This window comes from Lactuca saligna, chromosome 6 (genome assembly GCF_052625555.1).
Source record: "Lactuca saligna cultivar CGN05327 chromosome 6, ASM5262555v1, whole genome shotgun sequence".
NCBI lineage: Eukaryota > Viridiplantae > Streptophyta > Magnoliopsida > Asterales > Asteraceae > Lactuca > Lactuca saligna.
In genome coordinates, this window is record NC_136422.1 from 107,069,086 (window position 1) to 107,081,739 (window position 12,654).

A 12,654-nucleotide genomic window follows, 5' to 3' on the forward strand; every position below is an offset into this window, starting at 1 on the left:
TTTAAAACACACATTTACAACGTGAATACACATAATAAATGACAAATATACCAAAACATTCATTTTCATCTAATTGTCAAACAACTTTACATATATGTTGAATTACCTAAGTTGTAACTACATGTTACCTTAAGTAACATTACTAAAAGTTAGCAAAAAATTGTACATGTGTCTCAAAAGACTACCTAGCATTACACATGTCAAAAGACCATACCTAGCATTAGTGGTTAACCATAACATTGTTTTGCGGATACATTGTCAAAAGATCATACATATCATCGATAAATGAAGCCTGTAACAAACGTTGACCATTCTTCACGTATCTCATCGATATCAGCAGTTGTGTACTCAACTTTGCCATCCCCGATCTGTGAAAACATTTGCATATTGTTTTTATTAATAAAAAATAGCATATTAACATATTCTGTAATAGTAAGTTGATATATTTAACAACTAAGCATAAAATGTAAATTATTCTTTCTTAATAGAGCATTGTACTTTCAAATGAATGAAAGCACATATTCTGTAACAGTAAGGATGCCATGAATTATAGTAATGAAAGTAGAATGCTATATCCTTACATTGTCTTTGACCAACACTTCAATTCCTTCTTCCACTATCTCCTTCATGAACCTTAGCATGTAGTAGCCACATTCAGTAGATCCGGGCTGAACTGGACACTACACAATTACATATAAAATGATCATTTCAATTGATCCAAAAAATAAAGTTAAAACTACAATTTCAATAACGAATTAAGTGCTGACCGTAACATTAACCCAATTTAGTTTAACCCTTTTGTTGGATCCACTTTGTGTAGTGTACAGAACCATCACCCTATAAAAAAACATTAACAAATATGTGTTTATTTTACTCACATCAAGTGTTTTGATAATTTATATTACTTACGAATCAACAATTTGCTTTAACTGCATATTGAAATTGGCAGAGCTCAAGGAATCAAGATAATAGCAAGTATCCGATTTCATGTCTAGTACACCCAATACCCAATGTCTTCTACAAAAACCACAAAAAAAATGTCAAATAACATAATTGCAGTCATTTTAAAAATAAAATGTCAAATAACAATACCCGGGATTGTAGGGCATAAAGATGATGTCATTGCCCTTTCTTTTAGACAACCGATCTGCTAAACCTCTGCTTGCATCGTCAATATTCTTAGATTTCCCTTTACGCGTACTTGGTGAGATTACTGGCGGGTTCACAAAGCAAATTCCATGGTCTTTTTCTGGGGAGCCATACTTCAATTTGTTAAACAACACCCTGTTATCATACAAACACTAAATTCATTAAAACATTTTTTTAAGACACATTGTTATTTAAATTAAATTTCTTGCACTTACATCATATAAGACACAATAACAGCACCGGTCAGCTCATTCATTGTAAGAACTGCTTCAAAATCATCCCAAGTTAAGTACGTGTAACTATCGTACCCAAAAAGATCATTCTCACTCTGCACTCTTATAGAATCAACCTTTGTAACTTGTCCATCAGCCATCATTGCAGTCATTTTCAAAATACTACTGTTCTCAATCCTTATCCTTGTCTTCATCTGTGCTCTGGTCTACCTTCTTTGCATGGTCACATTTTGTTTCTCCTTTTTAATCTTCTTTTCTATTCCAATCAGTACTTCTTCCATATCAGTCCCTCCTTCCATATCACATGGTTGTTTTTCTCCATCAACCATTTTTCCTGTCCCCTTTTCTTTCTTATTACTTCCTATTTCTTCTTTTGGAGGTGTTGCATCTTCCTTCACTGGTGTTACATCTTCATTCACTGGTGTTGCAGCTTTCTTCACTGGTGTTGCATGCTTTTTCACAGATTTCGCCACCACTTTTCCCTACAAATGCAATCAAAAATACAAATAGTATTACCAGAAAAATTAAGAACTCACTCAAATATCAGAAAAATTAAGATAACCAAGGGAAAATATGTTCAAATAGTATTACCAGGTCAGAGCATCGAATAACTAAGTGTCTTGGCCAACTTAGTATGTGTCCCAGTGCATCTTTGACCATCACAATGAACTCCTCTTCAAGTGGAAAGGGTACTAAAGCTTCTCCTTGCAAAATTGTTTCAATCATAACTTCAATGTTTTCATCTGTTACATAAACATAAAAAATAATTAAGATCCAATCTTCTAAAAAATGAAAATATATAAATAATAATAATGCAAATATATTTCAAAATACCCGATGCTTTCATTATGGTTCCTTTAGCAACTACATTTGCAGCAAATTCAACCGCAAGAAGACATGAATTATCCTGAAAAATATAGTATGTTAGTTTGTAGAAAAACAAAATTATTTAAATATATTTTTCATAATTGTCTTCAAGGACTTACAAGTGATTCATTATGTGGTTGTTTTTCAAAATCTTCAATGACGCCCCCTATTTGGCAACTTGTAGCTTCAGAAACATTAAGTACACCTCTTTTTAGTTTCTCCAATTCATCTTCAAGTTTGTTGATCCGTTTATCCACCCTCTCGTTCTCAATCTCCAAGTAATACTTAACATTCTTGGGTAAATAAAAGTATTGTTGTGGCGTTATAAATCTACCCATCCCTCGTACACGCCCACGTTGTTCCTGAGTACCCAACGCCTCTGTAAGCACATCATGTGTTCCACATGTAACCTCTCCAAAGCTTCCCGATTTCTGAAGCTCATCCTGTAAAATAAAATGGGACAAATGTTAGAAAAATAAAATGGGACAAATGTTATTTTTTTTTTATATTTGGGAATTAATGAAACTTACAATTTTATCAACAATCGTCTTCACATCTGCATCGTATCCTCCTGTCTTCAACTCTCTTGCCTTTTTCCACAGCAGTGTCCTATCAATCTCCTCTTCTGTCTTGCCGGTTTCTTGCATCTAAATTATCAAGAATAACAAAGTCAATTAACATATATATATACAAATAAAATAATCAATATTCAGTGGGAATCATACAATGTCATTAATGAGTCCAGCATATCCTTTTCTGCTCAAACGATGATTGTATTTATGATGTGCACGAGTATTTTTAGCTTTCATACTTTTCTCCTGCATTAGAAACATTAAAATTATAAATACAAACATTAAAATTGTAACTACAAATGCATATAATAAAAGTTTAACAAACCTCCCACTTCTTTGTAACTCTATGGGATACAAAAACTTTCCAATCTTCTTTCTTTATAAACGGATAATCTTTCGGAGGTTTGAATAGATTTGCCTTGGTATCTTTACTTCGGTTCTTAATGAACTTGGCATATAGATAATGCTTGAAGTTTCTCCACTTCTTCCCGATCGATTGGAGAATTTGCTTCCGACTCTTTGGGTCAACTACAAACTTTTCCTGAAACATAAAAAAAAGGTTGGTTCAAAAACAAATCTGAACAGGGACAAAAACAGGGACAAAAACAGATCTGAACAAAGGTAATAACAGGAAGAAAACAGAGACTTACCAAAACATATTGCCATAATCCTTCCCTTACTTCCTCACTAACTTCCAGCCACGAGTCATAGGTTATGGGAACCATTGTTCTTGCAACCAAACCCTCAAAAGTAGACAGTTTTGTGGCTTCCTTTCCAACCGGGACACCTTTTTTATTGTAAGTTATTACAAGCTTCACTTTATTAGCGTTTGTCTTTGTTGTCGGACCTCTTTGTTTGGACTCCTCATCGTGATCAGAAGCTGAATCTGATTCCATGTCACAAAAACACAACCTGTTTCAACAAGATTGAAATTAAATTAAGTACGTTGTTATTTGTTGTAGTTGGACATTGATTAATCACATTCAAAATCTGAAATAAAAACATACCAAAAACTTTATTGTTCTGCAAAAAAAACATTTACACTAATATGCCCTCGCCATCCGGACGCGTACACAAAAAATCATCATCAAGGTCTAATAAAGCGGAATCTTGTGCTAAATCAAAAGTAACATCAAATTCCAACATATCATCAGTTTCACCATTTGATCCATACTTGTACATCCTATGAGGTGTGAATCCAACAACATGCAAATTCTCATCTTGTTGATCTTGAACATAAAAAACTTGTTTGACTTGACTAGCTAATACGAAGGGTTCAGACTTTTGATCAAGCCTATCAAAGTTAACTACCGTGAATCCTAAATCATCCTTTTTTACTCCACGACTATCAACCCAATCACACATGAATATAGGAATACTAAACATGTGATAATTAAGATCCCATATCTCCTTTATACGGCCGAAGTAAGTAACAGCACCATACACAGGATTGGAGTCTTTTGCACTAGCAATCTGCATAGTATGTGCAACTAAAGACACTCCACTGCATTGAGTTGTTCTAGACTCATCACGAGATGTTGTATGAAAATGATATTCATTTATGGCAAAACCGCTATATTTAGTAACAGCAAAATTAGGCCCTTTGGCCAACCAACGAACATCATCACAAATATCTTCCCCGTTAGCCAAACGTTTTCCAACCTAATAGAAAAATATATAATTAATGTAATTCAAAAAAATAATTAAAAATATTGTAATTCTAACAATCTTATTTTAAAAAAAAAAACCTCTTTCTTAAACCAACTAATAAATGTCCGACTATGTTGGCTCTGCAACCATGTACTCTTGCGAGCATGACGGGGGTTCAGATCCTTCAACTCCAACATATGTTGCCTGAAGTGTATTACAAGTTAAAAGAATGTTTTATATGATAGATAATGGTATAAGAGTATACAGTTTCATGTAATTCTTACTCTATATACGGCTCCACAACAGCAGTGTTTCGTAATACATAAAGATGAGCTTGATCAAGTAACTGAGCATCTACAGCATCAATTGTAGCCTTTGATAAAGGCTTGCCACTACGGATTCTTTCATCAACACGCTCATGAGGATTGCCAATTGATTTCTTGTTTTTTAAGTAGTCTGAACAAAATTCTAAGGCCTCCTCTGCCACATAACACTCTGCAATGCAACCCTCGGGTCGATGATGATTTCTTACATACCCTTTAAGTGTTTTCATGTATCTCTCAAATGGATACATCCACCTAAAATGAACCGGGCCACACAACCTCACCTCTCTAACTAAATGCACCATCAAGTGAGTCATGACATCGAAAAATGAAGGAGGAAAGTACTTCTCTAACAAACATAATGTTAATACGATGTCACTTTGCAACTTGCCTAGCTTACTAACATCAACAACTTTACTACACAACTCATTGAAAAAATGACACAGGCTTAGGATTGTTCTCCGCACCTTCACATCTAACACCCCTTTGATTGAAAATGGAAGAAGTTGTTGCATTAGTACATGGAAATCATTAGACTTCAAACCATTCATCTTTGAAACATCATCCGACACGAGATTCTTGAAATTAGAGCAATACCCATAAGGAACTTTTATGTTAGACAGGGTTTCATAAAATAGATGTTTCTCTGCGGAATTCAATGTGTACTTGGCAGGCGGAAACCAATGTCGATCCCCTTTTGGTTCAGGTCGTAATTCAGTCTTGATGCCCAACGCTTCAAGATCTTGCCGTGCTTTTAATCCATCCTTCGTCTTGTGAGGCAAATTCAACGCTGTCCCATAAACACTCTCGGTCACATTTTTTTCTATGTGCATGAGATCTAACTGATGGCGAACAGGCAACTTCTTCCAATATTCAAGTTCAAAAAAAATTGACTTCTTATGCCAAAATTTAGATCTCTTGTCGATACTTTCTTTTTCTTCTTTGTCTTTTCCTTCTTTGGTGTTTCCTTCTTTGACGCTCCCTTCCTTGACTTTATCTTCTTTAACTTTATCTTCTTTGATCCTACCTTCTTTGGCTTTATCTTCTTACCCCATGTAGTCTCAAATCCCGCCAGATAGTCATAAATCTCTTCACCTGATGATGGTTGTGGCATAAAATTGTGCTCCTGTTGATTGTTGAAATGTTTTTTCTTTTGCGAAAAGGATGTTCAAGTGGTAGGAATCTTCTATGCCCAAGGAAGCATACTTTTTTGGACTTTGGCAGCCATTGTGAACAAGTATTCTTTGAACATATTGGACAAGCATAATAACCTTTGGTAACACAACCCGAAAGATTACCATACGCGGGAAAATCACTTATAGTCCAAAGTAATATTGCTCTTAAATTGAAGTATTCTTTCTTATGAGAATCAAAAGTCTCAACGCCAGTTTCCCACAAGAGCTTTAGATCTTCTATCAATGGTGCCAAGTAGACATCAATATTGTTACCAGGTTGGTTTGGCCCGGATATCAACAGAGTCAACATCATGAATTTTCTTGACATACACAAATAAGGGGGTAGATTATATGTTATTAGGATAACCGGCCAACAACTATGCTTGGAACTTAATGACTTGTGTGGATTGATACCATCAGCAGACAAGGCTAATCTAAGATTTCGTTTTTCCTGTCCGAATTCTTTCCACGTGTTATCAACAAGCTTCCAAGAAGGGGTATCGCGAGGATGAGTAAGCTTCCCACTATTGACCCGACCTTGTGCATGCCAAGTTAAGTCATGTGCAATTTGTGGTATTGAAAACATTCTTCTAAATCTAGGAATGATAGGAAAATACCACAAAACTTTTGAAGGTACGTTTTTGGAATTCTTCTTCCAACGAGAAGTGCCACAAGTTGGACATTGAGAAGCATCTTTATGTTCTTTCCAGAATAGAACACAATCATTTTCACATGCATGAATCTTCTCATATTGTAGACCTACTGCTTTTAGCAACTTCTTGGACTCATATATCGAGCTAGGGATGGTATTGTTTGATGGTAAGATATCTTTTAGGACAGACAACAAAGCATCAAAAATAGCATCAGACCATCCAAATTGACCCTTCAAATGTTGGAATTTCAATAATCCACTAAGTGCATTATACTTCGACCCTACATAAAGTGGCTTATCACACTCTTCAAGAAGTGATTTCAACGAATCAGGTTCATCGTCTACGTATTTGAAGGCATCATGAAGCATATCCTTTGTATAAATAGCATCAGGAGGAATGGAATTGTTAGGGCATCTAGAATCACTATTGGGTTGTTTTTCTCCATGGAAAGACCAAATCTTATAATTCTCATCGAAGCCGTGGGCAAACAAATGATAACGGACATTGTCAATTGAGTGGTGACACAAATTGATGCAATTTACACAAGGGCATGGAATAACATCTAACTTTGGATTATTAGTTTGTGCAAACTCTAGAAAAGCATTCACACCTTCATCATATGCATTTGATAATCTACTAGAGGATATCCATGATTTATCCATTAAACATTTGTTGCCAACCTACATAATTATTTACCATATAAAGCAATAATGATTACGCATGTTTAGGGATAAAAACTATGCAAAAACAAAACTGTACAGGGCCAAAACTATACAGGGACAAAAAAATTGTACAGGGGCCAAAACTGTACAATGACAAAAGTGAAGCAGGGACCAAAACTGTATAGGTTATCAATTACTTTTTCAGCATCCAGTTACTTTTTCAGCTTGTTTGAATATTTTTATGTGTTTGTTATAAAATTTTATGAACTTTTACAAAAATTTGAAAATTAGAAATACTTTTAAAACTTTGAATATGATCTTTTGCAGAAATTTGAAAGTTAGAAATGGGCTAAACAGGTGTCCAACACAAAACCACCTGCAAACCCGTTACTTCATAATTTATGTGTTTGACCTTTTTACCCTTGGGTGGTCAATCTGTTTAAACTTAGCTTTATTTTTCAATATGTAATTAGCTAACTGTAATATTTTCTTTAATAAATACAGATTGCTCCAAGCCCAATCTTACAAATATAAATACATGCATTTGATATTTGGTTTCACCTATTTTTAAGAATGGGAATTAGTGAAAGTTGTGTTAGTTAGATAGAAAGTAACTGCCATAATTAGGTATTAACTGTCAGTTGACAGTTATATTCTAAAAATGTATAAATATTTATGTTTGATGTTAATTGTGATTAATACTGCATAAGAACTTCCTATAGGTATGGCTGTTCTTTGTTGTTTCTTTCTTTCTTTCTTTCTCTTCTGTCTTTGTTGGTTAATGAGTTGATGTTTCTACTTGTTTCCATTCCTGATTTAATGTGGCAGATTGAGGTTAGTAAAATTTTCATCACACGTTGATTAATTATCATTTTATTATTATTTAAAGATGATTGAATTCATTTGTATGAATCCTGTGAAAGGGTGAGTACCTAAGATCTATAAAAGATCTGTTAGAAAAGGTTGTTTTTATTATCTGTTTCTGTGAAAGGTAAACTCTCTGTTTCTCAAGGTTGTTTTTATTATCTGTAATAACTTTAGTTATAGATTAATTATTGTTTTTGTTATAATATGATTGAATTGATTTGTATGAATCATATTAAAGGGTGAACATGATGGATCTGTTAGAAAAGAAGAGGTGCAGGTGTTATATGTATTGCTTGTAGAGTAGCAAGAAGCTTTTTGGATGACATTCTTTTTAATCTCATTCTGTTGAGCTATATGTTATAAACGAATATTCACAAAAATGAATTTTTAATCAAAATAATATAATAGAATCTATATTAGAAAATGAAAAATAAAAAACTTATGTACCCTAGAAAATAGATAGATTAAAAATAAATACCTTTATGTACCCTAAAAAATAGATAGATTAAAAATAAATACCTTTTCTTACCTGAGTATGTGGAATATCAGTGTAATTTATAGCAGAAACTGTTGCTTTATCACCCTTTGAGCCTGCAGCAAGTAACAAAAAAATTGTAACTCATTGTAACTATATGCATATTGCAATGCACAATCACTCATAAATCCAATTAAAAAAACTTTTTAGTTGTTAAAATCGCCTAAGAGCTTTCTAAAACTCGAATGTTGTAAGTTTCTTGAAAAGACTTCATTAAAGTAACTAAATATCACGTTTTCATAAAGCAAGCAATGCTGTCAACTCAGAAATCATGCCCATTTATGCTTTAGTGTGACCATGAAACACTCCACAGTCAGATTATGTCAAAGCCTAGAAACATCTCATTCATCAATCCTATTATAAGTATACAAAATGCAAAGCTAGAATAGTAATTTTTGCCATGTAAGCTAATTTTTTTGGCAGTGCCCATCATACCTACTTGCATGGGAAACCAAGGAGATCAACCTTCTAAATGACTAAAAGTAGGTTCTACTCCTAATTGCATTTGATCATAAGTGAAAATGTTTCTTGTAGGAATAAATTAATAAGTGGAGGAGATACTAACCGTGTAAGATGCACAGCACCAAGCCACATACTGGTGTAGTTACCACCCAGATCAATGCACTTTTAATCCTCTTGCCAATAGTCCTACAAGCAAAAATAGTTAGAAGCATAAATACATACACTTTCAATGTTTAATATGCTCTAATGATGTGGGCCCCATTAGGACAAGACACAACATCATAAATTTATGTTGATTACCAACAAATGATGTGGTGTTTGTATTGAACAGGTTGAACTAATGTGTGGTTTAGAAGATAGAGATGATGAATACAAGACAATGTTAAATGAGAAGCTTCAAGTTACAGATGGCAGTGGTTTGATACAGGTGTACAGAAAAGAATCGACTTTATTTTTAACAAGATGAGATGAATGTTTTGTTTGTTTGTAGTCAGAAGATTTGTTGCAATAAAATCAAATTTTTCTTTAGACAGCAGTTTTGTGTTTGTCTTTTTTTGAAAATTATGCACCTATTTGAAACAAAACAAAACAAAATGCTGAAGGTAGTCATCAGAAAAGGTAGGCATTAGGCAAAGGGTAATCGGGTCTTTGTTGCGTTGGGTGTTACATTTTCACTCCTGAAATTTTTTGTATGTGATGAAAATTGACAGGGATTATTTTTTTTGCATAAAATACTTCAGGCCTGAAGTATTTTAACAAAAAAATATATGTAAGAAAGTACAAATACGTGAGCTATTATATGACCTTAACCTTTTAATAATTTGCCAAGTACATGCCACGTAGGTTGCATGTCAGCAAACACTTATCAAATATTTTTTTTTCCTAAGTGATGAAGAGTGGTGTTCCTAACTTTTGTGTTGTTCTTCTAGCACTAAATGATCTAGGGTATTATTGTCTTTTTCTATTTTATGATACAAAAGGTTTAAACTTTAATGATAATAATTAATATGTTAATTGATGTATTTATTTGTATAGGTATAAAGCAAGGGGAATTCGGTTGGATTTTGGTGATCTTGCTTATCTTTCATGTGAGAAAAGAAAGTTCTTTGAAACAATTGGAATGGAATTTGGAGTTCCGAGGTTTGGAAAGACTGGAATCACTGCTGGTAATGACCTCAATGAAGAAACTTTGGATGCTTTAAACAAACAGGCAAGCTTTGTATAGATTTTTAATTCTTAAGAGTATTGAATCATTTAGTATTTTGTAACTTTGAGTATCGGCTTTAGCTTGGGCAGTAAGTTTCTCTTGAGAGAACTTTTCTGATTAGGGCAGGAGGATAATCATTTGGATTTCCTTTCTGATTTCTTCTTATTTCCATTTAGTAACCAATAGCTTCCTAGATCTATATATCTCATATTTGAGTTTCATTTATCTGTTATTGGATTTTGGTTTCTATCAAAGAGGTTGTGTGATGATCAAAATGTAAAATGAATCAATGGCTGATTTCATAAATACATACACTTTCAATGTTTAATATGCTCTAACAAGTCTTTTGGTTCCAAAATAATATGCTTTTTGACTAATTAAGTGAAACAACTTAGAACTTTTATCTATGATCTTGAGAAGATCAAGTGTCCTTGCAGAATTTCTCAACAGTTCAAAAATAAATCTCGACTCAGACATCTACATTTAGGGTTTAATGAATGCTTCAACCATGATTTCATAATCTCAATCCCTATTACAAATCGTCCATACATACCCCCAATCGAAATGAAAGATACCACACAATTTCATAATTTCATAAGTACAATCAGAAAACATAAAAAATTACGTTCTACCAGACCAGGGTTCGAAGAACCTGAAGAGAAACATCTCACAGGGGAGTTTGATTAAGAGTATTTTGAGGGATTTTTCGACTCTTGTCTTAGGCAACTGACATTATATATACACGGTTAGCCAATCCTTTCTTCACCTTGAGGACAAGGTGAAAGTTTGGGATAAAAAGCAGAGAAAATGTTCTCAAGATGAAAGAAGGGGATAAAAACATTACATATAACTTGAGAAGCTTGAGATTTTACCTTGTGTTCGACTTGAGAAGCTTCAGTAGGTGAGAAACCCTTGAATGTGTTCAACTTAGCATCAGATTCATGGCTACCAGGCGCTTCTTCTCCTTGTGTCGACTTTCTTCTGCTCTTTCTCTTCTGTTACAACGTTCTCTGGCCAACCGAGAAGTTCACTTCGCCTAAATCGGTTCAACAGGAACACCTTAATCGGACCTAGGGCACGTAAATTTAAGCAGTCTCCAATGATGTCAGTTGAGCCCACGGTCGTCGGCGAGGCGAAATCAGCCACATAAGTAACCTAACGATCGGAGGAGGAGACGTTGTCTGCAAGGGGAGACGAGTCGAGGATAGAATCGTAGAGAGTGAAGTGACTGATGAATAGTGAGTGTTAGATATTTTATTAGTAACCTCGATTTTTGTGAAGAGATGCGCGCCTTTCACTAAAATTATAATGCGACATTTTGAGACGGCGCACATTTTACATTAAGTGCCCTCCGTGTTTTTAAGTTTTTTACATTAGACACTAACTCTAAGGGCACTCAATAAAACGCGACATATATACTTAAATTTTTTGAAGAGATGACCTTTTTCTAATGTCACTCTCTCTTGCGTAACATAGATCAATGAGCGTCGTATTTTGCGCATCGTAAAAGGCCTTTTTTCTAGTAGTGTAATAAACGCAACTGAAAATTTAGAACATTAAACGATCTCCCGAAGAAAAATGGACCCAACAGAAACTTCCAACTCAAAGAAGAATGAACCTTTAGTTGTTGGAGAACCATTTCTACCTCTCCAAACCTGAATTATATATTGGTCTGACTCCCCGATACATCTCCCATGAAAAACATCACCATGTTAAATCCTCATTGAATAACAAAACAAACAAAATACTTCCAACCCTGATGATCTTGATGCGACTGATGGAAACAAGTCGTTGACCACAATCAGCTGCAGAACACTTATGCTAGACATACCTGTCGATCTTGATCGAAACCCAAAAGAAACAAAGGGGCCACCTTGCACCGAAGACCAACCACCGATACTGCTGTCAAAACCCATTAGAAGAATGAACCATAATACTCTACCCTCATACTTTAAAAGAATAACTTGCCGATCCGCATGGAAGCTGAAATTGTACACTATGTCTGACCTCCTGTCAGACAGAACCATTCCAATACCAAACCCAGGATGGTTCAGCTCTGACCTCGAACTGAATGACCAAGCCCTACCGAAACTATCCACAAATATTCACAAACATAAGCCCTAACTACTTTCCAATGCTTAGCACAAAATCCGAATACAAGATTGACTCCCGAACCAAAAGATGAACCGTTAAAGGCTAACCTAGCCCATCCGTCAAAATGACTCCAATAGTTGTTCAGTCCAACAGAGCTCTCTTAATCAATCACATTGCACACGTAATCACTAAGTTTGCTTTACTT

At 34.5% G+C, this 12,654-nt stretch overlaps 1 protein-coding gene across 1 annotated transcript; it reads right to left on the reverse strand.

Moving 5' to 3' along the window:
• Positions 1-275: 275 nt before the first annotated feature.
• On the reverse strand, positions 276-1,522 carry LOC145002812 (uncharacterized). Its single transcript, XM_078962003.1, has 6 exons — positions 1,365-1,522; positions 1,093-1,284; positions 910-1,017; positions 768-837; positions 582-680; positions 276-368 (listed from the first exon to the last, which is right to left on the reverse strand). Exons 1-6 carry the CDS (start codon positions 1,520-1,522, stop codon positions 276-278), a joined length of 720 nt encoding a protein of 239 aa, XP_078818129.1.
• Positions 1,523-12,654: the final 11,132 nt, after the last annotated feature.